At 46.1% G+C, this 26831-nt stretch overlaps 1 protein-coding gene across 1 annotated transcript in view; it reads right to left on the bottom strand.

Annotated features, from left to right (window-relative positions):
* Nucleotides 1–26269, bottom strand: part of IMP3 (IMP U3 small nucleolar ribonucleoprotein 3) — a 103144-nt gene extending 76875 nt beyond the window's left edge. Inside the window, exons 1-2 of the mRNA XM_063426955.1 lie at nt 26023–26269; nt 12847–12954 (exon numbers count right to left, since the gene is read on the bottom strand). Of these exons, the coding sequence (XP_063283025.1) occupies nt 12847–12954; nt 26023–26159 (245 nt within the window). The 5' untranslated portion in view covers nt 26160–26269. The remainder of the gene's footprint in view (nt 1–12846; nt 12955–26022) is intronic.
* Nucleotides 26270–26831: the final 562 nt, after the last annotated feature.

Below are 26831 nucleotides of genomic sequence, written 5' to 3'. Positions count from 1 at the left end.
CCGACCTGCACACTAACCTTCTAAACGCGTGGAGAAACCTCCGGTGTCGGAAGAGAAGCTAAGGGACATGCTTGATGAGCCGCAATATTGCAGCTGACATTGGCTTGTTCCAGGAAGAAATCAGCAGAGTGTTGTCGCGTCTGCAAAATACAGAGCTCAACACTGCTGCGCATGAGACCAGGAAACTCACGACCCTCAAGAGGGCCCAAACAGAAAACCGGAAAAGCATGGCATCCCTGGTAGATAAAAGGCACTAGAAAAATTTTATAGTGTGCGGACTGCCTGAAAATATAGAGTCTACTGAAATACCACATCTGTTCCGCAGACTATTTGGCACACTATTTACCTCTAAACAAGCTAAAGCTATGCCGCTGGACGGCTGATACAGACTTTCTAGACTGAACACACACACCCCGGACAAGGGGAGGGATATAACCTACATTTTGAGTGCCATTCCCTGACCTTCTACCCCAACCTGTCTAGGGACACAATGGACTGGCGCCGATTGCTACGACCCCAGACCATTTTCCCGTCTAATGTCAGCTACCGAAACCAGACCTTCACTCGTTAATTCATTCAGGTACACCGACATATCTCAAACTGTTTCCGCTCACCTATATATTTCAACAAAAAAATGTACTGTTATATCTATTATATTATATCTATACTAGGTGTATTTTGCAGATCTTGCTACTGCTTTCGGGGCAATGTTATCTGTGCACAACCCAAAAAATAAATAAAGAGGAGCTGAATAATATCACAATAAGAAAAGCAAGAAAAGTTAGGAGCCAGAGAAATGAACGCCAAATATAAAATCCTTAAAGGGACACTCTAGTCACCAGAACCACTACAGCTTAATGTAGTTGTTCTGAAGTCTATATCCTGTCCCTGAATGCTTTTCAATGTAAACACTGACCTTTCTGACAAAAGGCACTGGTTACATTGCTGCCTGGTGACACCTCTAGCAACAGTTACTCAGACAGCCTTTAGAGGTGCTTCCTGGATCAGGGCTTCACACTGTGCAGCACCGACGTTAATGTTCCCTATAGATTACATTGATTCAATGCATCTCTATGATAAGTTAAAATGGCGCTGTGGCATTTTGTTGTGCATGTGCTATTGTCTCCCAGTGCTTTCCTATGGCGAAGCATTGGAATGGCTGAGATTGTCAAAATTGATGATCTAGACTTCAATCTAGTCTCTGTCTCTCAGAGGGAATCACAAATAACGACACTGGACCGTTGCCGAGCATGTATATTCAGTCATGGGCTGGTGACATTATGGATTCCTTCAGAGAGAGGAAGAAGCAAGGTTTCTGAGAATACCATGATTGTGTCTCCCTACAAGTTCCCTGCAATGCTCTTAACCACTGCAGAGAGTGATGAGCACCAGGCTCTGCATGCTGCCCAGAGCTGATCAGTGTGTGTAATTGCATTGTTAAGGGGCTTTAAATCACATCATGATAACGTGTAATGGAATCCCTCTGAAGATTTTAGGAGTGACATCAGCAGAGGGAAAAGCTCTAACACTAAGTTAAGGTTAGTGTTCAGTGTTCGGGTTGCTCACTACTGTTAGTGTTTGGGTTACATTTGATATTTCGGGTTACAGTTGGGGTAAACGTTGAAATGAAATTGTTAAAAAGGCCTCTCAATAAAGCTCGTAATATAGCATGTAAAAGACCAAGCATCCACATTTGCGAACAGTATGGTTTTATGGAGAAATTTAAGCTTGAGAGCTGCTAAAACGCAACATGCACCCATCTTAAAGGACCACTCTAGGCACCCAGACCACTTCAGCTTAATGAAGTGGTATGGGTGCCAGGTCCAGCTAGGGTTAACTATTTTTTTTATAAACATAGCAGTTTCAGAGAAACTGCTATGTTTATCAATTAGTTAAGCCTTCCCCTTTTTCCTCTAGTGGCTGTCTCACTGACAGCCGCTAGAGGCGCTTGCGTGATTCTCACTGTGAAAATCACAGTGAGAGCACGCAAGCGTCCATAGGAAAGCATTATGAATGCTTTCCTATGCGACCGGCTGAATGCGCGCGCAGCACTTGCCGCGCGTGCGCATTCAGCCGACGGGGAGGAACGGAGGCGGAGAGGAGGAGGAGAGCTCCCCGCCCAGCGCTGGAAAAAGGTAAGTTTTAACCCTTTTCCCCTTTCCAGAGCCGGACGGGAGGGGGTCCCTGAGGGTGGGGGCACCCTCAGGGCACTCTAGTGCCAGGAAAACGAGTATGCTTTCCTGGCACTAGAGTGGTCCTTTAAATAATTCTGTAAACAGGAGATACAGATAAGCAATTTAGTGATTTTTATCACATCAGATTTACAAAATGAACAGCGAAAATGCAATGTGCATGTACAATGAAGTAAAAACAATAAATGTAATAATAAATATTGTGAATAATACATTTTGAAAGAAAATGGTGGAAAAAATGTACAACAATAACAATCAAAATATACATTACAAGACACGTACGCATATGGTATGCATTTTTGGGCCACTGTTCCCATACTGGACATTCCCCATTTTTAAAACTAGACTGGGTTGTATACTTTTGCAAATAGTATGCCACGATGGGGATAATCCTCATTCCTGGGCTGCTATACTATCTATGGTCTTAAAAGCAACAAACCAATCTGTCTAAATGAAATGGTTAATACCTATATTGACCCTGTAGCTTCGCTGAACACAAATGTATAATAATAATTTTGTCATCAGTGGCCGTGCAGTTTTGTGTGTGAAAAATCTGAAAAAATTTCAGCGAAGCTAGAGGGTCATACACACACACACACACACACACACACACACACACACACACACTGCATTCATTATATACACACACTGTAAATAAATATTCAATTAATATAATTTTCTTAGGATCTAATTTTATTTAGAAATTTACCAGTAGCTGCTGCATTTCCCACCCTAGTCTGATACTCGAGTCAATACGTTTTCCCAGTTTTTTGGGGTAAAAGTAGGGGCCTCGGCTTATATTCGGGTCGGCTTATACTCGCGTATATACGGTACATAGAATAGACAGATACCCGGGAACTTGTTCCAGTGGTTATGGTTCTTGGAACAACCCTTAAAGGACCACTCTAGGCACCCAGACGACTTCAGCTTAATGAAGTGGTCTGGGTGCCAGGTACCTCTAGGATTAACCCTTTTTTTTATAAACATAGCAGTTTCATAGAAACTGCTATGTTTATAATGAGGGTTAATCCAGCCTCCAAATCCTCTAGTGGCTGTCTCACTGACAGCCGCTAGAGGCGCTTGCGTGATTCTCACTGTGAAAATCACAGTGAGAGCACGCAAGCGTCCATAGGAAAGCATTGTAAATGCTTTCCTATGCGACCGGCTGAATGCGAGCGCGGCTCCTGCCGCGCATGCGCATTCAGCCAATGACGTCGCGATCAAGATGGAGAGGAGGAGGAAAGCTCCCCGCCCGGCGCTGGAAAAAGAGGTAAGTTTAACCCCTTCCTCTCTCCAGAGCCCGGCGGGAGGGGGTCCCTGAGGGTGGGGGCACCCTCAGGGTACTCTAGTGCCAGGAAAACGAGTATGTTTTCCTGGCACTAGAGTGGTCCTTTAAGCTGTTCATTCTGTATACATAGATTTGCAGATAATGCGATTTAGGTATTTTTCTAAAACTTGTTCATTTTTGCTTTGACAAAGTGAATGTTTGAAAACACAAGTTCAATTAACTTTGGTTAATGGATTTAATTTACCAAAAATGTTGAGCATACATTTACAGCCTCATGCTACACAACTAATCCCTATTTCATGCTGATTTTGTTACAAGACACGGAGGCGCATAATGCATATTCCTTTCTTTACTGTCCACCAATAGCAGCAAAGAATACAAAACAGAATAACAAAATAATGCATACATAGTAACATAGGCCACTCCCAGCCAAGTCCCAGTATAATAGTAGGCACCTCATATCCTCAGCTTTCTTTGCTGCTCCCTATTAAGAGGAGTACCTAATTTACCCTGCTCTGTGGTTTTGTTTTGCCATTTGTTAGTATTTGCTGTTATATTACATGTATTTCAGTTTGTATTTGCTATGTTTATGGTAGATTCGGAATCCCATACCAGCTGAACGCTCTTTTTTTTTCCTGTTTGGGGTCTTTTGTTGTACCCCTATCCTTTCTCACTTTTATATTTTTCTTTTATCTATACATTGCGGTTTTTCTGTTTTTGGTACCTGCAGTCTGAATTTTTTATGCCTTTGTCTTGTCCTGCTCTGTTTTCTCTTGGTGCCCCTGTGTTTTCCCTCTGTCTCTGGGGCTCCCTGGAGTCCCGTTCCGGCGCCATTTTTGGCCCCGTTCGCCCAGTGTGGGGCTGGCATTTGGCTGTTTGCCTGATTGAACTGCTTGTTTCACAGCAGTGTTCTCTTCGCGAATGCTATTTCGCGTTCGCGGACTTGTAACCGTATGCTCAGCTGTTCTTACCCGTTCACGGGTTTTCGACTTACTGGATGCGTTAAACCCTGAGCCGATCGCGCCTGTTCAGTAATAGTTTTTAGCCGCCCGCGGGTCTCGCCAGTTTTGGGGAGTGTTTTTCCTTCCGTTTTGTCTCTCCTCCCCCCCCTCCTTCGTGTTACCTTCCCTGCCTCGTGTATTTATTGCTGGCCTGGGCCCTGGTGAGATCTCGATTTACCTTTTCCCTTATTTGCATAGTTTGGGTGATTAACCCTTACTGTACTGATTACTTTACAGCTGTTGGAGTTTCAATTAATATATATTTATATTTCTTTCGTGTGGGTCATTGTATCATGCCTAAACTTAGGGTAACTGCCTGTTCACCTACCACTGGGGAGATGGATACCCCATGAGCCCTGTGGGGAGACCCCCGCTACGGACCTGTCTGGCCACAACAAGGGGGCACAGACCTCAGCGCTACAACGCTCAGTTACGGAGGCCATTATGGTGGCCATGGGGTCCATGTCATCAGCCCCGTCTCAAACTATATCACAGGCCCTATTCGCGTGTCTGGCGGACACTCCATTTACTTGCTCCACTGCGCACCACGCGTGTCCAGCGGTGGATGCTTCAGGTGTGGCACCCAGGAAGGCCTTACGCAAAGCCAAACATACCTCCTCCTTCAGAACCCCAACGACTGGCGTACCTTAGGTCGCCCCAGAAAGCTTATCCAATCCACGCAAGAGAGCCTTTCCGTGCCAGGCAGAACGCGCGCGGTGATGGTAATGTGCGAGAGCTCCTACTCAGAAACAGGGTCAATTGAGGGGTCTAAGAGACACTCAGAGGGATTACCCTGAGTTGGGCCTTGACCTCTCAAGATGTCCGGAGGCCATCTGGGGGCTGCTTCTTCCGCGGATGCGAGGACTGCCCTCACGGACCCATTGGGTGAGCCTTTATTCGATCCTGATGAGCTCCACCATCAGAGGTCAGCTGAGTGGCTCCCTGCGGACCATGTGGCCCGATACCTTGGGAAGTGGGTATGGCGCCCACTCAGTAAAGTGGCCCACAACAAACTTAGGGCAGAGTGTTCCAGGCCTGTAGTGCCCAACAAAGTATGTGACACCTCGGAGGTAGACCCTAGGATGACCCAGTTTCTGGCTAAATTGGGTTGGAACCCACGCAAAGGACTGGATTCGGCACATAGATCGTGCCTCGACAAACACCTTGATGTGTTTGGTCAAAAATTGTTTGACTTGGCGGAGGATGCCAGAGATGAAAACCGGATGGTAGACCCGGAGGAACTCCGTGGTTGGGTCCAGAGAGCGATTTGCATCGCCAGGAGTGTCAATGCCTCCCTGCCCATGGAACGGTGTAAAGCCATCCTGTTTATAATAGAGCCCAAGATGGCCAATTTCACCCTCACTAAAGCTGGTAGAGAAGCCCAGGGCTTATTATTTAGCGATTCCTTTATTAAAGATCTGGGACGCTTCTTAGGGGCATTTACTGCCATGGATAAGGCCTAATGAAAAGGGTATTCCAAGTATTCTACCAGGGTATTCATGGTATTCTACCAGGGCCATCAGATTCAGGGGCAGTCTGTCCGGCTGCAACTATTTCAAGTCCCGTGGCTCGGGACGAAGCTCTTTCCAGCACCGCTCCAATTTCCAGGAGATGAGGACCCGGTCCCCCTTCTTCCCATCCCAGGGGCTACTATGGCAGTCGAGAGGTTTCCGTGGACAAACCGGCTCAAGACAACCATACAGTAAGTTTACATACACATCAAGTTTTTTCTCGTGTTTGTGTAGGGGGCAGACTCGGTCAATTTTTCCCAGTCTGGTCAACGATTACCTCAGACAAATGGGTACTCGACAAAGTTTGAGGTTTTCAAATAGAACTCGAGAGTACGCCTTGCGATATTCCAACTCCTTGGCCAATCTGTTTCTCACTCAGAGGCCCCAGGTTGATCGATGAGGAATAGTCTGCTCTCCGCAACAAGGAGGCAATCGAGCTGGGCCCTCTGGACCCCCAAGGGGTCTTAAGCAATATATTCCTATTGGAAAAGAAAGGTTGGCAAATGCCCCCTGTCATCATCTTGCGCCCGCTCAATGCTATGGTTCGCCATCGTCATTTCAAGATGGAGGGCATCAATCTTCTGAGGGACCTACTCCTGCATGGAGATTGGCTGGCGAAACTAGATTTGAAGGATGTGTACCTGACGGTGCTGGTAAACGAAACTTCGAGATCTACTTTGATTCCATTGGAAGGACAGAGTTTGGTGCTTTACATGTCTTCCTTTTGGTCTCTCCTCGGCGCACTGGTGCTTCACGAAGCTGCTGCGCCCGGTGATGGCCTGGATCCGCAGTAGAGGCGTTTGCCTAATAGTCTACCTGGATGATATCCTGATCATAGCTCAGGAGCGATCCGTCCTCATACACCATCTGTAATGGACTGTGAACCTGCTCAGTCATCTTGGGTTCATCAACTGGGAAAAATCCTGCCTGAACCCATCCAGGTGCATGAAATTTCTGGTTTTCCTTGTGGATTCGGGGGGGAATCGTTGAGCCTTCCGTTCTCCAAGATTCGGACAATTCACAAGGAACTTCGCAGGGCGCTCCTCCATCTGAGGATCACACTGCGTCACTTGGCACGGCTTATCGGCCTGCTGGCATCGTCTATCCAAGCGGTGTTCCTCGCCCCTTTCCATTACAGGGGACTCCAAAGGTTGAATATAGCTCATCTGCGAGAGGGCGCTTCTTACACAGATTTGGTTAGCCTGGATGGAGAAACGAGGGACGAACTGAAGTGGTGGATCGTGAACCTGGCTGCATGGAACGGCAGGACGATTTTTGGTTCACCATAGACTCTGACGCGAGTCTTCACTGCAAAGGTGTGTCGACAGGAGGTCGTTGGTCGGATTCAGAATCCCGGCTCCACATCAACACGTTGGAATTTCTGGCGGGTTCTGGAGTTTTGCATGGACAACATTTCGGCGGTGAGGTATGTCAACCACATCGGTGGCACCCAGTCTGCAGTCTTGGCCAGATTGGCGAGATTTTGGGAGTTCTGTCTCTCTCTGAATTTGGTGGTCCAATCGGGATATCTACCAGGCCTACACAATGTCCAGGCGGATTGGAATTCATGGTATCTTTCAGACAACAGCGACTAGAAATTGGACGCAGAGGTGTTCTCCACTGTATCGTCTCTCTGGGGTCATTTTGTTATCGAACTCTTCGCCTTACAGCTCAATACTCTGTTCCCATGGTGTTTCAGCTGGAGACCAGACCCGGCGACAGAGGCAGTGAACGCTTTCCTGCAAGACTGGCAAGGGGTTCTCCTGTACGCGTTTCCTCCTTCTCCTTTATTCCACAAATGCTCCTTCAGGTTCAACGCCAACCAACCGAACTGGTGCTTGTGGCTCCTTTTTGGGGGATGCAGTTATGGTTCCCTCAACTTCTGTACATGTCGGTGGATTGTCCCAGGCTTTTACAGTCTTTCCCAGGCCTGCTTCACGATCCAGGAGGTGGTTGTCACCCTCTGTTGGTGGACGGATCCCTCTTTCTCATGGCATGGCAGATTTCAGGGGACTCATGGGCTCCCGGAACTAGACTATCATATGGGTCAGCATGGCGAGCTTGGGGACGTGAGTCCCGTTTCAGCCTCTGTAACAGCGATTCTGGAATTCCTGACTTCTCTGTTTTACCCTGGCAGGGCTTACGGAAGATCAATCTGTACAGGTCAGCCATATCTTTGACCCACCGTGGTTTTGCTGGTATCCTTTAGTATGTCGACTCCTACGCGGCTCTAGTCTTTCCCATCCGCATAGGCCGCGTTATTCATCCACTTGGGATGCCTCGGTTGTTCTGTCTTTTCTCTCTGCCTGGTCTTCTAACCGGGATCTCATTATGCCAGTTGTTGGCTAAATTGATTTGTCTCTTTTGACTAATTTCTTGCAAAAGGGTGTAGGATGTACATGCTTTGGATTTTGATGCCAGATCATACATTCCGGAGGTATTTTCAGACGTACTAAGACTTCTATTAAGTCGGTATCGTATCCAACTTTCCCTTCGACGCCAGCTTTATGCCCGGTAGCGTGTTTATGCGAATATGAAGATCGTACCAGGCTGCATCGTTCTGCATCTACACCTCAACTTTTCTTGTCTTTTCGTCCCCCTTTTGCCCCAGTTGCGAGCGCTACGCTGTCCTGATGGTTGAAGTGGATTCTGAACCAAGCTGGTATCGATATTTGTTTTTGGAGCGCATTCTGTTAGGGGAGCCTCTGCCTCATCAATTATGGCATCAGGCGCACGTTTGGAGGACCTTATGAGGATAGCCGATGGGTCGCGGGAATCTACATTTCGTGAATTTTATTTTTGGCCTATTACTCATGTGTTTTCTGCAGCTTTCAACTTGCAATATGAACCTCCATGTTTTGTAATAAAATTACATGATTTTCCCATTACATGACGTAAAGTCATGATTTTATTAAAGACACGGAGGTGAGTATTGTGCCACCCATTATGAAGCAATATCTCAGTTTTGCTTTCTGTCTTTCCCACCCGTATTGTTTGTTATAGGTGATTGGATTAGTTGGTATGGTAAGTGGGGCATTGTATTTATGTCAGGATCGGGACAGGGATCCAACACGCAGAGTACAAACAGGTACAGGATACGTATACCGGACCTTAGAATGGCCGGACTAACGTAAGGAGAGTATAGAGAATGGTCAGAGACAAGCCGAGGGAACGAGAGGACAGGTAAGCGAGGAACAAGCCGGGTCATCAAGGATAACAGAGGTAAACAGAGTAAGTCAAACAAGCCGGGTCGGAACCAAAGGGATAACAGAAAATACCAGAGCATTGTGTGACTAGACAGGCTCAAATGGGGCAAATGGGAGAAGCAAGTTTAAATACCCTGGCTCGGAGAGAGAGACACGCCTCCGACGAGATCTGATTAGTCTCTAAAGGATTGAGTGACAGGTCGTTCCGGGCTGGCGTCATGACGTCGGTTTCCGGACGTCCTGCTACAAAAGGAAGTGACTCCCTCGCGGCCGGCGTTTACGTGACCGGGAGGACCGCGAGGAACAGAGGAAACAGCCCGTCCGGAGGGATAGACGTCTAAGTCTCTGCCTCTCTCGGAGTAGAGACTTCAGGTACCCTGACAATTTATGATGTTTGGTTTTGATTATACCGGTTTAGAGTTTTGGGATGGGCTGTTTGTTATGGGATGTAGATTAAGCCTATAATAATTCTGGCCTTGAGACGGCCGCTTTCCCGCCGTCCACAAGCACGGCAAGGCAGAATATGAGTTCCCGTCCCCCCCCCCTATGGACCGGCGGGGGTAATCCCGGTCCCTACCACGATGACACACACTGCCCCATCGACCTTCATTTGCCCACTTAAGCCTGGGTTCTGGATGCTCCAGACCCGGCAACTTGCCTCCCCTCATGATACCGCATGGCGAGGGTCCTAAGCGAGAGACAAAACAAGATAAATCGAACCTGGCCAAGATGGCAACACAAGAGCAAGCTACTACTAAGCGATTACCCACTCAGCCTCCTAAGCACGCAATGGAATTTGTGACCCGGCTAAGCACTTACCTCCGGGCGAAGTTCAAAACCCGGAGGCAAAGCTACATACTAGCGATGAAGGAAGTAATGGCGTGGATACGCCCGGCCACCCGGCGCCATCTGCGGGTTAACCCACCTTGTAACCCACAAGCAGCCTCCAGAAGGAAGGAACACCGCTCAGCAAGACGGGAAACAGAAATGGGGTCCACGCACAGCAACGCCCGCGACCTCAAGCCCCAAAGCAGGACCCGGCGACCCACCCGTGCAACCTCCCACCCAGCAAAGCAATCAACACCAACTCAGCACAGAGGTAACCCTCCAGGCACTGACCAGCCTCACAAACTACACCCCTGGGACGCATGGGACCAGCACTCAGCAGCACCACCGGCAGACCCGATGGCACTGGCCTCACCCGACCATGAGATGAACTGTCCGCGATGGCTGGTAAGGGGTTTTGGCTGAAGAACTCTGACTCCCTCGGCGCCTCCCCTGCGGCCTAGTACACGGACTGACCTGAGACAAACCTCAAGTAAACTCTGCCAGTATCGATCCAGCATGTGGTTTTTAATTGTTACCTCATACCATAGATAGCAGTGTTAACTTGTTAACTAACTGGATGTGTTCAGAACACCTTTACTATGCATGACTTCGCGATATCTAAAGTTTTGATCATTAATACTGTTAGCGCAACACTCGTTTTAATTGCAAATGATAGCAAAGCTGTTTTATGTATTATGTTTTATATATCTCTATGATGTCTCATGCTACACTAGAACACCCACCCTGCACGGCCTACGCTTGCGCCGAGCACTTCCATAGCGCTATGTTTAGCGGTACTACCATCCTAGCAAGTACCTTGCAATACAGCGACACAGACCATAACAGCCTATACGGTACCCTGGTACCCATTACAGCGAACATACGCCACCCCACGCCACTTTACACATAATTCTCTTACAAGCATGGAACTAGAGTCACAGACATAGCCCTCATCAAAAAGCGCAGAACAAACCAGTAAATATCGATGTTATAAGTATCCAATACTGACCCTAGATATGTGTAAGCTTTCTTACATAAAAAAAAATTGTGCACTGTTTAAATGCCATAACTGTACTGTAACGATGACATGCTTCGGCTTACAAACGCTGTTGTGGCGAGGTAAGCTGTCTTGTAACCTTTACGCACGCAAAAATAAAGAATTAAAAAAAAAATAATAATTCTGGCCTTGTTGTTGGTCTATGGTACTGATTTAACCCTTGGGCTCCTGTTCTTTATGTTTTCACAGCATGATCCGGTCCTGTTTCTCTTTCATCTACCTTGGAGGAGCATTATTTTCCTGGAGCTGTTCCTTGGATGTTCCGAATTGGTTTCCTGTTGTGGATTAAATGGTCCTGTGTTCTCAATGATGACCCTCTATGTTTCGTTTGCTGAATAATTATGTCTGCTGGTTTCCGGTTTTGCAGACTTTTCTGTTGTGGTGTGTCGCATTTTCAATAAAGAGGGAGATCTGAGGGTGTGGTGCCTACTATTATACTGGGACTTGGCTGGGAGTGGCCTATGTTACCATGTTTGCATTATTTTTTCATTCCGTTTTGTATTCTTTGCTGCTATTGGTGGAGAGTAAAGAAAGGGATATGTAATACTCGCCTCCGTGTCTTTAATAAAATCATGACTTTACGTCATGTAATAGAAAAATCATGTAATTAACCCTTGTACTATAATGCATCTTAAATAGAAAGCTATCCGAGACAGATTTTTCATCCAAAAGCATTGTATTAAAATAAATCCAATTTAAATAAATAATTTTTTTTTTTTTTTTAAATCTAATTTTCTATTTTTTAAACCATGGATTTCTATTGACCCTAACGGTAAACAACAAGAAAATGTGCATTAAGAGTAAAAACATGCACCAACAACAGAATACTAATTACTAAACAAATCATTAACCAATTTCTAAAAGGAGAGCAATATATTTTTTCAAGAATGTAACTTTATCAATGTTAATAGATTACTGCACATGACATTTATATTTTTGTACATGTCCAAATTATCTCCCACTTCCCCATAATTAAACATAGGTGTGATTGCAATAAACAGGTCTTCATTACCACGTACTCAAAAAGTTGGAAAAGTAATCTAGACAAGCAATAGGAGTTACAGTTGCCATAAATTTGGCGATCGTAACTTTTAGTTATGTTTGCCATAAATATGGAAATGATTACATCTAGTAGGTAGCATTGCTGGGCTCAGAGAACCATCTGTTTGCAAATAGCTGAATATGACAAAACAGACCTGCCATGCCTTTGAAACGTGTATCTCATCTGTTCCAGAAAGAGGAAGAAAGATCTAATATTGCTAAATACTAACAAATTACTGTCAACTAATTTAACAATGAGCAAATACCATGATGGCAGTGTTCTTTCCATCAAGTCCGTAATTATAGCCATCCTTAATGACCACTACAGATTGAAAAACATAATTAAAGTCTTCAGTACAATAACCACTTAATTGTTTAAAAATTACAAAAAGGGAAAAATAGTGCCAGTTGAGTAAAATATCCTAGAAAAAAAAAAAAAAAAAAAAAGTAAAACGTAGCATTATCTGAAAACTGTAAAGACATTGCCACAAGGAAAACTAAGCACTATATAAATCCACAACTATGCTTACAAAAGGCGGAGTACATCTGCTTAAAACTAAACCTTTTCTTGAATATTCAAGACCACAGTGTACTTAAGTGCTAGTCATATTTACAAAACATATATTAAGAGGATGGGAGCAGAATTGTATTTAAAACAAACCACTAAAATGTAAAATGACGAGCACAAATAGACAGTCCACGAACCCAAATTCTATACTTACAGTTTCTCTAGAAGCTTGGCAGTACTCTGGATTCGAAAAGTGTCTTTTTCATCTAGGTCTCGAATTTTTTGTGCAAGTTCTCGAACATTCCTGCTGAGCTTATTATACCTAAAAGTAGAGAAACATTTTAAATATGCATGTTAATCCAATAGAAACAAAAATAAGAAATATAATATATAAATACATACACACTAATACATACATACATGCACACAAACACAGGACTATTCACTAAAGTTCAAATCATGGCAAAGTAACCAAATAAAATCGAAGGACATCCTTTCACAAAAATATAAATCAAACCCTGCAGTTTTCTATAGTCTGATCCACTACCATTAGGTAGGCTATTGGTATAATGGGATATATATCCATTTAAAGGAACAGTTTGGACACCATAACTTAATTAAAATTAAGTTGTTATGGTGTCAGAAGGTCCCTTGCACTTTCTTACCATTGGGGGTTAAGTCTGTGTTCCAGAGCCAGATCACTCTGACCCTCTGACTTTCCATTCTGAAGGGTATCAACAGGGCCGGACTGGGAACTAAAAGCAGCCCTGGAAAAAAATATATACCAGTCCAATAATGCGTTGCGCCAGCACAGGCAAAAAGGCAAGCCCCTTTTGAATCTCTTGCTGTTTTTTTTTGTTTCTTATACCCTCTTGATTTTTTTCTTTTTACCTCATTTAGTGTATCTTGTCAACACATTTTGCTCCTTTGTGTCGCTTACAACATCCCTTGTGTATCGCTTTCAACTCCCCTTGTGTATCTTTTACTTCATCCCAGCCCCTGTGTGTCTTTTTACTCTTCTCCAGCCCTCTTTATGTTCCCCCCCCCCAGCCCTTTTGTGTGTGTCTATGTCTCTCCCAACAAACCTTCTTTGTCTCCCCCCCCGTCCCTCTGTGTGCCTCTCTTCCCCCTCCACCCCGTCTCTCCCTCTCTTCCCCCTCCACCCCGTCTCTCCCTCTCTTCCCCCTTCCCCCTCCACCCCGTCTCTCCCCCTCCCCCCCCTCCCCCCCGTGTCTCCCTCTCTCCCCCCCGTGTCTCCCTCTCTCCCCCCGTGTCTCCCTCTCTCCCCCCCGTGTCTCCCTCTCTCCCCCCTCCATCCCGTGTCTCCCTCTCTCCCCCTCCATCCCGTGTCTCCCTCTCTCCCCCCTCCATCCCGTGTCTCCCTCTCTCCCCCCTCCATCCCGTGTCTCCCTCTCTCCCCCCTCCATCCCGTGTCTCCCTCTCTCCCCCCTCCATCCCGTGTCTCCCTCTCTCCCCCCTCCATCCCGTGTCTCCCTCTCTCCCCCCTCCATCCCGTGTCTCCCTCTCTCCCCCCTCCATCCCGTGTCTCCCTCTCTCCCCCCTCCATCCCGTGTCTCCCTCTCTCCCCCCTCCATCCCGTGTCTCCCTCTCCCCCCTCCATCCCGTGTCTCCCTCTCCCCCTCCATCCCGTGTCTCCTTTATCCCCCCTCCATCTCTCTCTCTCTCTCTCTCTCTCTCCCCTCCATCCCGTGTCTCTCTCTCTCTCCCCTCCATCCCGTGTCTCTCTCTCTTCCCCCTCCATCCCGTGTCTCTCTCTCTTCCCCCTCCATCCCGTGTCTCTCTCTCTCTTCCCCCTCCATCCCGTGTCTCTCTCTCTTCCCCCTCCATCCCGTGTCTCTCTCTCTTCCCCCTCCATCCCGTGTCTCTCTCTCTTCCCCCTCCATCCCGTGTCTCTCTCTCTTCCCCCTCCATCCCGTGTCTCTCTCTTCCCCCTCCATCCCGTGTCTCTCTCTCTCTCTTCCCCCTCCATCCCGTGTCTCTCTCTCTCTCTCTCTCTCTTCCCCCTCCATCCCGTGTCTCTCTCTCTCTCTTCCCCCTCCATCCCGTGTCTCTCTCTCTCTCTTCCCCCTCCATCCCGTGTCTCTCTCTCTCCCCCCTCCATCCCGTGTCTCTCTCTTCCCCCTCCATCCCGTGTCTCTCTCTTCCCCCTCCATCCCGTGTCTCTCTCTTCCCCCTCCATCCAGTGTCTCTCTCTCTTCCCCCTCCATCCCGTGTCTCTCTCTCTCTTCCCCCTCCATCCCGTGTCTCTCTCTCTCTTCCCCCTCCATCCCGTGTCTCTCTCTCTTCCCCCTCCATCCCGTGTCTCTCTCGCTCTTCCCCCTCCATCCCGTGTCTCTCTCGCTCTTCCCCCTCCATCCCGTGTCTCTCTCGCTCTTCCCCCTCCATCCCGTGTCTCTCTCGCTCTTCCCCCTCCATCCCGTGTCTCTCTCTCTCTTCCCCCTCCATCCCGTGTCTCTCTCTCTCTTCCCCCTCCATCCCGTGTCTCTCTCTCTCTTCCCCCTCCATCCCGTGTCTCTCTCTCTCTTCCCCCTCCATCCCGTGTCTCTCTCTCTCTTCCCCCTCCATCCCGTGTCTCTCTCTCTCTTCCCCCTCCATCCCGTGTCTCTCTCTCTCTTCCCCCTCCATCCCGTGTCTCTCTCTCTCTCTTCCCCCTCCATCCCGTGTCTCTCTCTCTCTCTTCCCCCTCCATCCCGTGTCTCTCTCTCTCTTCCCCCTCCATCCCGTGTCTCTCTCTCTCTTCCCCCTCCATCCCGTGTCTCTCTCTCTTCCCCCTCCATCCCGTGTCTCTCTCTCTTCCCCCTCCATCCCGTGTCTCTCTCTCTTCCCCCTCCATCCCGTGTCTCTCTCTGGCAGTCAGATTTATCCTTGGATCAAGCAGTTATTACCCTACATTGAAAGATTATATCCTTGAATATTCTGTTTTTGCAAGTATGCATCTAGTAGCTTCAGGCAGAGAATTCCACATCCTTATTGTTCTTACAGTAAAAAAAAAAACCTTTCCTTTGCCTTAGACGAAATCTTCTTTCTTCCAGTCTAAACGCATGGCCTCATGTCCTATGTAAAGTCCGGTTTGTGAATAGATTTCCACACAATGGTTTGTATTGGCCCCGAATATATTTGTATAATGATATCATATCCCCTCTCAGGCGACGTTTTTCTAAACTAAATAGGTTTAAATTTGTTAACCTTTCTTCATAGCTGATATGTTCCATTCCTTTTATTAATTTTGTAGCCTGCCTCTGCACTTTTTCTAGTGCCATAATATCCTTCTTTAGAACTGGTGCCAAAAATTGCACAGCATATTTAATATGTGGTCTTACCAATGATTTATAAAGAGGCAAAATGATATTCTCGTCCCGAGAATGAATGCCCTTTTTCATGCATGACAATACCTTACTGGCCTTGGCCACTGCTGATTGACATTGCACATTGTTGCATAGTTTGTTGTCTATAACAATTCCCAAGTCCTTTTTGTGTGTTGTTATCCCTAATTCGCTTCCATTAAGGGTATACGTTGCTTGTGCATTCTTTACGCCAAAGTGCATAACTTTGCATTTTTCAACATTAAATTTCATCTGCCATTTGAGTACCCAGTTCCCCAGTCTATGTAAATCCCTCTGCAGCAAAGAAATATCTTGCTCACATTGTATTATTTTACAAAGTTTCGTGTCATCTGCAAATACTGAAACATGACTTTCAATGCGGTCTTCAAGATCATTTATAAACATGTTAAATATAAGGGGTCCCAGAACAGACCCCTGAGGCACACCACTTGCCACCTCTGCCCAGCTTGAGAATTTACCATTAATGACAACTCTTTGTACTCTGTTTTTAAGCCAATGTTCTACCCAAGAACAAGCATTTTCATCTAGACCGATTTCCTTGAGTTTGAACACTAATCTTCTGTGTGGAACTGTATCAAATGCCTTGGCAAAATCCAAATAGATCACATCCACTGCAACACCCTGATCTATACTTCTACTTACTTCTTCGTAGAATGCAATCAAGTTAGTTTGACATGACCTGTGCTTCATAAAACCGTGCTGATTTTTGCTGATAACCATGTTCTTCTCAAGGAATTCTTGAATATTATCCCTTAATAACCGTTCAAATATTTTCCCAGCCACAGAAGTTAAGCTCACAGGTCTATAATTTCCAGGCAAGGATTTTGAACCCTTATTGAATATAGGAACCACATTATAATACTGTGTCATTAGAAAAAGTACAACTCCCTCCCCCAACCATTACAACTGGTGAAAAAAAATAAAAAATCAGTATTTAAGCTTTCAAAGTATGTAAAGAAGTTACAAAGAGAAAGCTTGGATATGAAACCTACAGGTTCCAAATCCTATGATATTTTAATATTGTACTCCTCCTGTCTCCCTTCACCCTCTTTCTCCCCCACTACCTATCTGCCCCCTCTTTCTCGCCCACTACTCCTCTGTCTCTCTTCCCCCTCTTTCTCGCCCACTAACCCTTTGTCTCTCTTCCCCCTCTTTCTCGCCCACTACCCCTTTGTCTCTCTTCCCCCTCTTTCTCGCCCACTACCACTTTGTCTCTCTTCCCCCTCTTTCTCGCCCACTACCCCTTTGTCTCTCTTCCCCCTCTCTCGCCCACTACCCCTTTGTCTCTCTTCCCCCTCTTTCTCGCCCACTACCCCTTTGTCTCTCTTCCCCCTCTTTCTCGCCCACTACCCCTTTGTCTCTCTTCCCCCTCTTTCTCGCCCACTACCCCTTTGTCTCTCTTCCCCCTCTTTCTCGCCCACTACCCCTTTGTCTCTCTTCCCCCTCTTTCTCGCCCACTACCCCTTTGTCTCTCTTCCCCCTCTTTCTCGCCCACTACCCCTTTGTCTCTCTTCCCCCTCTTTCTCGCCCACTACCCCTTTGTCTCTCTTCCCCCTCATTCTCCCCGTCCCCCCACTATTTCTCCTCTTCACTACCCCCTGAGACGGACCTTGTATGAAATCGGGTCTGGAGCTATGCTAGAACGGCAAGGACAGAAATGTGCTGTTGTCTCTCTCCCCCCATCATGCTCCTTTGCGGTTCCCACAATTCCCAGCATGGACACATCATAGCGTAATCACAACTCTATGATGTGGCTGTGCTGGGAATTGTGGGAACCACGAGGGAGCATGATAGTCAGGTCTGCCCCGTCCCTCAGTGCTATCCGACAGCTGCATGGCGGTTAGTATTAGGGAGTGTGCCACCGGACCAGCTAGGCGGCCAACCGGCACCACCATGCACTACATGGCCGCCCGCAAGGCAACTATTAAACGCGGCCGGCCCCCTTGGAGCATGCCACCGGACTGACCACCTGGCGACACCTACATGCAGCGCGTGGCCGCGATGTTACTCACGCTGGCTGCAGGGCTCCCTCTCTATGGGAGGGAAGAATTAGAGCTATGCAGCCCCCAGGTGCCGCGGCCGACAGGGAAATTTCTGGAAGGCTAAAGCAGCAGCAAGCTTGTGGAGTTGAGACTGGGAATGAAGTCTACACATTTGAGCATGCAGTCAAAACTGAAAATGATGTCTGCACACTGATATTACCCATTGGTGCGAGAGTGGAGAGCACACTTCTAGCTCAGAATACCCTACAATACAGAGTACAACAGTGAACTATCTTCCCCTGTTGGCAGCATTCAGGGAACGACTAGGAACACTGAATGAGAGTGTAAAGCAACAATGAGGGATTCTATTCCTAAATAAGTGACCCGATGTGTTCTATTCTGTAAGAGTATTTTTATTTTTGCTTAATAAATCTTTATATAAGTAAGCATTATGTTTTTGCTCATTTTATTTTATTTTAGATATCACGGACGGATGGCATTGATTAAAACACTGCACATGCTACTAGGGGTCTGCTAGGTAGCCAACGGCAGGGATGCATCACAAACCGAACCCTCTAAACAAACTACTTAGCGGGGACAACCAAGGACTGTTAGATTAGGCAGCCACAATTGAAAAGAATAGGGGTGATTATTTTGTATATTGTATTTCTTTTTCTCTCTCGCTATTAACTTGATTTTGTTAAACTTTATGATTCAATTCCTATCGCACATAATGTTGTTGATAAATGTTGCATGTGACGGGACACACACGGACGACCTGACTCACGCACGCTGACGTGACCAACAACGTGGGTGACGAATAACTTTGCTACACGGACCGACATCAGGGTGCTCGGCGATTGATTGCCCCCTCCGCGCTAACACAAGGTACCGTAGCTTTCGTACAAGAAACACACCTCCTGCGCTCAGCCCGGATCCAATTAACGTACCACATATACACCAGGGTTTACTCCTCCAGGGCCCTAGTAAAAAAAAAACGGGGTAGAAATCCTCTTACATAAAAAATGCCCCTTTATAGTACAGTCGACAAGCGCGGACACATCAGGAAGATATGTCATCGTCACAGGGACAATATATGCCACCACATACCACCTCATCAATATCTACGCACCTAACCAACCAGACCCAGGCTTCTGGGAGCACCTACACACACTCATTCAGACCCTATCGCACGGTATCATAATTCTGGGGGGCGACATGAACGCTACTCACTGCCCTACGGTGGACCGTAGCACCCCAACCGGCGGACAAAGGGCGCAGAGCACGAGAGGACAGGACAAACTCTTGACCCAATTCATACAGAAGACAAAACTATTTGACTCCTGGAGGTTGCGGAATCCGGGTGTAAAAGATTACACGTTCTTCTCGGCTGCACACTCCACATACTCTCGCATCGACATGTTCCTGGTGAACCAAACCGGGATCCCATGGGTACAGACTGCACGCATTAACCTTATTACATGGTCGGACCATGCTGACATAGAACTGGCCCTCAGGATCTCAGGACCTAAACCACCTTGGAAATGGCGACTCAACAGCACACTCATAAAAGACCCAGAGACAGAGACACTCCTCCGAGACGAAATCCTGACATATTTTGAGGAAAACGACCACCCGGACCTAACCCAATCCACGATATGGGCCGCACATAAGGCGGTACTGAGAGGTACCCTCATTAAACTCGCTACCCGACGCAAGAAGCAGAAAGCCGAAACCCTCTTCGAGCTCCAAAAGGCGCTGAAGGGGGCAGAAGCCAAACACAAACACAATCCTACAACTCAGGGGCTCCAAGACCTCCGGGAACTCCGACACAAAATTAGATCTATAGCAGTAGAGGATTTGGGGAGTGACTTAATCCGTAAAAAACGCCTCTACTACGAACGCTCCAATAAGATGGACACCTTACTAGCTAGGGCACTGAACCCCAAACCCAACTACCATACTATTTCGGCCATTAAAGATAAAAAGGGCCAAATAACCCAACACCCAACGGAGATTAATCAGATCTTCACGGAATTCTTCGCACACATTTACAACCATTCCCCAACACTCAGCAGCGACAATAGGGACCACACACAGGAAGTAGCAGACTATGTAGCAAAGACGAACATGCCAAGACTAGCCCCGGAAGTCCTACACACCTTGGGGAAACCTATAGGTGAAGAGGAAATTAATAAGGCGATCACAGCCCTTAAGGGCAATAAAGCCCCGGGACCGGACGGCTACGACGGCTCTTACTATAAAGTTTTTAGGGACGTACCGACGCCCAGCCTCACGAAAATGTACGCAGAATGGATGGAGGGCGGACACCCTAATTCAGATATGCTCACTGCCGACATAGCACTTATACCTAAACCAGGGAGAGACCCAACGGAAGCCGCCAACTACAGACCCATCTCCCTGATTAACTTTGACGTAAAGATTTTCGCGAAAATATTAGCTACAAGACTTAACCAACTCCTGGGCACGCTGGTCCACCCGGACCAGGTCGGTTTTGCACCAACAAGGCAACTGTACGAAAACACCAGGAGGGGGGCGGACATCATATGGTGGGCGGTGAGGTCTCGGACGCCTTCTCTGATCCTTTCCCTGGACGCAGAGAAGGCGTTTGACAGAGTGCAATGGCACTACCTCTTCGCACTACTTGAACGACTGCAGATGCCGGACGCTTTTATAAGGGGCATCAAGGCCCTATATACCCAACCGAGGGCGCAAACCAATGTACCTGGTACGATCCCGACCCCGTTTACGCCAACCAACGGCACAAGACAGGGCTGCCCCCTCTCCCCCCTGCTGTTCGTCCTCTCGTTGGAGCCTCTCCTACAGAGGATAAGAGAAGACGAGAACATCTCAGGTATACAAGCGGGAGGCGAAGAGTTCAAAGTCTCCGCATATGCGGATGACGTCCTGGTCACACTAACCAACCCAAATCAATCACTGCCCCGACTGGTGACCATACTAGAAGAATACGGACGCGTCTCAGGCTACAAAATCAACTTAGACAAAACAGTAGCCATGCCAATAGAAATGGACAGAGAAGGGATAGACAACATAAAAAACACCTACCCCCCCTCAAACTCACACGATCAGATATTAAATACCTTGGGGTCAAACTCACGGCTGACCCAGAGAAGCTATACAGCGCCAATTACACGCCCACCATCCAAGCGCTCTGTCGGGACCTAGAAAAATGGCATGAGAGACCCATGTCGTGGATTGGTAGACTGCATGCAGTCAAAATGACTCTGCTCCCACGTATACTGTTCCTGTTTCAGGCCCTTCCAACTAAAGTTACCAAGCAAGACCTGCAAACATTACAGACACACATTGACAACTTCATCTGGGCACAGAAAAGACATAGGATAGCACGACAGACTTTGTACCGACCTAAAGCGAGAGGTGGACTGGGACTCCCGAACCTATTATCATTATTACCTGGCAGCCCAACTGGCCCAGATAATAGCATGGCATACACCGGAGGGCACACATAGATGGGTAGACCGAGAGACAAAACTAATGAACACTGACCTCCCTCAATTTTGGATATGGGTGCCTAAACAAGACAGACCATCCTTGCATACATCTTGCCCAGCGATCCTCAACTCCATAAGGATCTGGGACTTGACAGCCACCAAATTCCCTGAAACATACACCCTCACCGCTGACTCCGTACCTACGGAACAAAGCGTTTGAGCCCGGGCTGAGCGCACGAGACTTCAGGGGGATAGAAAGCACAGGAATGCAAAGATACAAGCACATGTACATCGGGGATTCCTTCAAAACCTTCGAAACCCTAAAAACCACAGCACCCCTAACAACCAAGGACGTCTTCCGATACATGCAGTTGCGAGACTATGCCAAACACCCGAACATAAAGAAAGCAGCTCAGACCCCTATGACATTCTATGAACGGTTGTGCAACGCCGAAACAATCCAAAAAGGGATGATCACGACGATTTATGCACAGCTCAGCGCCCCAGAAAAGGGAGCCATAGACCCAAATTACATACACCAGTGGGAGGCAGACTTAGGGGAAGCAATAGAGGGAGAGGACTGGGTAGACATATGGGAAGCGACAGCGAAAACATCGATATGTGTGCTACATCAGGAGCAAGCCTATAAGATGCTCATGAGGTGGTACACCACACCTGCTCAGCTCCATAAGATGGGGAAAACAACGACAGACACATGTTTGAAAGGATGCGGCGGCAAGGGCACCTTTATCCACATGTGGTGGGAATGCCCTGAGGTGGCCAAATTCTGGAAGAGAATCCAATCACTGCTCCAAGAGGTCCTAACACGACACACAGACCTAGATCCCTGGGCGATCCTCCTATCCAGGCCATCTGACTGCCTTTCTAAAAAAGAACAACAACTTCTGAACAAACTTACACTGGTAGCTAGAAGGGCACTAGCACAATCGTGGCTAAAGCCCACGGTCCCCACTGACAACGACGTGATAGTTAAAATTAAAGACACATACTTAATGGACAAACTAACAGCCCAAATAAGAAATACGGAAAAATCATTCCAAAAAACCTGGCAACCATGGGAAACTTATACCAATGAATAATTCCAGATAATCTAACAATCGCGAGCTGCGGCTTGGCGTGCTTGTGCCCGCCGGGCGCCCCGACGTGCATAATACACCCCCCCCCCTTCTATAACCTCCTCCCCCCTCAACCCGTAACCCCATTCCCTACCCAACCCCACTTCCTATAAGACCTATCACTCAGTACATCAGCTTGGTTAACATACCAGACTAGCAAAGCAACCTCGACTGGGTGGACACGGACGCAAAGACGTAGGCGGTGGGAGTTCACTGTGTAACAGTAACTAGAACTGTGATAAGAACCACCTCAACAAACACAGGGACTCCTCACCCACCGACTGAAACTCAGACCCGCACAATGTTAACCGGTCCATATGTTGTGAAATTAAGTACTGAAATTCCACGACCTTACCAATATTCATGTTTTTGTTTATGTATCAGTTCATTACTTGGGCTAACAACGCCCGGATAAAAGAAAATCAGCGCCGAGCGGCACACTACTTCAAATTTGTATTTGACATCACTATGTACATTCCGTTTAAAGCACTGTATAATATGTCTATAAAAGGCCCCTGCGTGGGCCATCCAATGTCTTTTTTCTGCCGTACCGGATGCTGAAACAAAAATAAAGAAATTTAAAAAAAAAAAACACTGCACATGCTGAATTATTTTTAATTGTGTGCTGGAGGCTGCACGCTCGCAACACACGTAAAATTCAGCAGACGATAGCATTTCCCTCCCACTGCGCACTACCTCTGGTGAAGTCATTTTTTGTTTCTCCCTCCTCCCTTCCCATGCCGACCCAGAGGGTGCGCATAAATTCTGAGCCTGCAAATAGATCCAATGACGGGCTTCTCGCTGAAGCCAGTGATTGGATATGGCACGGCTCCAGCTTTGTCATAAAGATGTCAGGATCGGGACAGGGATCCAACACGCAGAATACAAACAGGAGCTAGGTACGTATACCGGACCTTAGAATGGCCGGACTAACGTAATGAGAAAGCAAAGAATGGTCAGAGACAAGCCGAGGTCGAGGGAACGAGAGAACAGGTAAGCGAGAGACGAGCCGAGGTCAAAGGACACGAGAGATAAGCAGGAACGAAAGTACAAGCCGAGTCAGAACCAAAGAGACAATAGTAATAAGAGCACTGAGTGACCAGACAAGCTAGAACCACGACAGGGCAATGAACCATTACACACATCCCTATTTTATACCTAGCTCTTTGATTGATGACTCTGCCCCTGCCGAGCCCTGATTCGTTGTTCGGAACTAGATTGACAGGTCGGGACGTGATTGCCGTCATGACGTCGGCTCCTGAGCGCCGCGTCATAAAAGGAAGCGGGGCTATCGCGGCCGGCGTGTGAACGGTTATAAGAGCTGTGAGGATTGGGTGAATCAGTCCCCCTGAGAGGACGGCCGTTAGAAAGTCTAACCTCCTCCGAGGTAGAGACTTCAGGTACCCTGACAAAAGAGCCTTGGAACATGATGCCAGATACCAGGTGAGTAATAACTTTTAAACTCATTTTTTAATTTAGGAAATGGGGGACCTAAAGTATAATGTCCAATTGGTCAGTAGGCATTGACAAGCAGAGCACGAATGAAAGAGTTTCCCTTTAAGAACTCATCTTGTGAGCTTTCTTGACTTAGATGTGCAAGTGAGACTAACATTTGTCACATTAGTATCTAATGTGATCAACAAACTATTGCAAAATTCTGGGACATTTTCTACTGTATCAAATTATTTTGATTTACGGTGTGTGGTTGCAAGCTTATACATTTTAGCCTGTGCAGTTATTTATTATCCCGTTTTCATACTATTGTTTTTGTGTTTTGGTCATTTACCTTAAAACAAGTTATGTTGTGGGTATGCAGTTTTCACACATTACAAAAATCAACACACTACATACATCTAGCCAGCATACACCACATATACCGTTTTCACCCAAAAATAAGACTGGGGCTTATATTAATTTTTACTCAAAAAACAAAACAAAAAAAAACGCACTAGGACTTATTTTCAAAGTCATGTCTTAATTTTCAGCAAGCATGTACAAGAAAGAAGATCTACGTTCGGGGGAATTCATCTGAACATAGACTAGCTTACTAGCACATGGAATCCCGCGAATCTATGTTTGGAGAAAAATCCCCGAACATAGATTAGCAAACTAGCGATGATCTCAACTAGGGTTTATTTATGGGGTTGGGCTTATCTTACAAGCACTGAAAGATGGGACGCCCAGGTATCAAAAGAAATTGTGGTTATAATTTTTACTAGTAGGGAGCACATCATGAAATTACCTAAAATACGTAAAAACCTTATTTTGCACAAAAATCACTTTCTTGATTTTTGCTACAAGATGCAAGAAGGATTTTCTATTTTTAAACGGTTACTCCAAGTACCATATTTGAAGTGGTTATGGTGCCTGGAGTCTGTATGTGCAGCGATTTAGTATACAATGCTGTACATACATAGTTATTATTATTGGTATTTATATAGCACCAGCATATTCCGTAGCGCTTTACATTATTAAAAGTTTAACACTTTTTCTTGCTGGAGGTGTAACAATCTTCAGCAGCATCATTGAGACATCATTAGCCAGCCCAAAACAAGAGATCCCTGGCTGGCTAATGTCACATCTGTGCAAACAGTGTGCCATTATTTAGCTGAGAGCAGTCAGCTGACGCTATCAACAAATGAATGGGGACCGGATCGGCTTCCGTACAAAACAACCAAAAACCAAAACAAAACACAGCAGTCATACCAATGCTCAGCTACTAAATAATGGTACCCAAATTGGAATTAGTAAATGGTCAGCAATTTCAGTTTGTTATGTAAAGCAAATGCTGCAATGTACAAATTCGAAAATGTATAAAAATAACTGGTAGAAATAAATAATGGTATAAATGGTAAAAACACTACTCATTCGAGACGGTCTCTTAGCAATTCACTTGCGATTGTCCCTCTTGCCCATTATAAGGTTTCAGCTTTATCTTTAAAAAGAGTACACTTAAAGCAATTATAAACCCTATTAAACGTCATGTCTTATTTATTTATTCATTCATTAAGGGAAATAATTATTTCAGGTGAAGTCAGCTTGTAAAATGATACAGTGTACAAGTAAAATCTAGGCATGGTTTGCAGTGATATAGTTTATAGACATTTCAGTACAAACTTCAAACAGGCATCATTCACCCGGAAGATGTCGGACTGGATTCCGTTGAAAGTGTCATGGCGGCGCCCAGAGCACACGTGTTCAAAGGGGCAATATTTTTTTCCGGGGGCTCGTAATGAGCGATACTAAATTTGACAAATGGCGAAATGTGACACCGTGAAAGCATTGTGTATTTAGAAATATAAAGAAATATAAAGCTGCGTAACGACCGTCCAAAGGTGCTTTTCAGAGAAACGCTTTTTAATAAGCTAAGTCAGAAATAAAATAAAAATATCAAATACATAGAACATACTTACTTTGTGTAATCTTCTCTTTTGTCCATGCGGTATTTTCGAAGTACTTTGACTTCATGGATATTGTTGTCAACCTCCCAGTTGATAAAATCCACTTTTTTCAGTAACTTCTGTTCATGATATTTGAGTTTTCGAACCATTTTTTTTTTTTTATGTTTTATTTCAATAAATGGATGGGGTGACACTACACGGAGTGTTGTTTATCAGAGACGGATGTTTCCTCTTCTCAGAGGAGGGGCTAATGCATGTTTTAATGGGATGTCCTTTTCGTATTAAAGGAACACGCCAAGCTCGCAGAGGTCTATAGGATTAGATCGCCTGCCCCTGCAGGTTTATTTTATACAGTGTCAAGTTTCCATTATTGTTCAAACAGAGTCTACCCTGTCTTTGGAGCTTGCACCTTATAAGCAGGGCCGGACTGGAGATACAAAGCAGCCCTGGAAAAAATAAAAAAAAATCTATCCCAGCCCCACAATTCATTGTGCCATGTATTGTGCTATATATTGTATTGTTTATTTTATATATATATATATATATATATATATATATATATATATATACACACACACACACACATATATATATATATATATATATATATATATATATATACACATACACACATATATATAGAATAAAGATGCACTCTCCGGTCTTTTAAAGGAATACAATAGTGTGTAATCCATCAAAGGGTTTACAGTTATCTGATCGACGTTTCGACCCATTCTTGTCATCCTCAAGACAAGCCTTCCCCCACGTAGGTCATGCCACATGGGCATATGATCCGATATACAACGTGAGTGGTGGTACAG

This window comes from Pelobates fuscus, chromosome 7, assembly GCF_036172605.1.
Source record: "Pelobates fuscus isolate aPelFus1 chromosome 7, aPelFus1.pri, whole genome shotgun sequence".
In the NCBI taxonomy this organism is placed as follows: Eukaryota; Metazoa; Chordata; class Amphibia; order Anura; family Pelobatidae; genus Pelobates; species Pelobates fuscus.
Note: the sequence above shows the minus strand (reverse complement) of the source record. Positions and strands in the feature narration are given on the sequence as shown.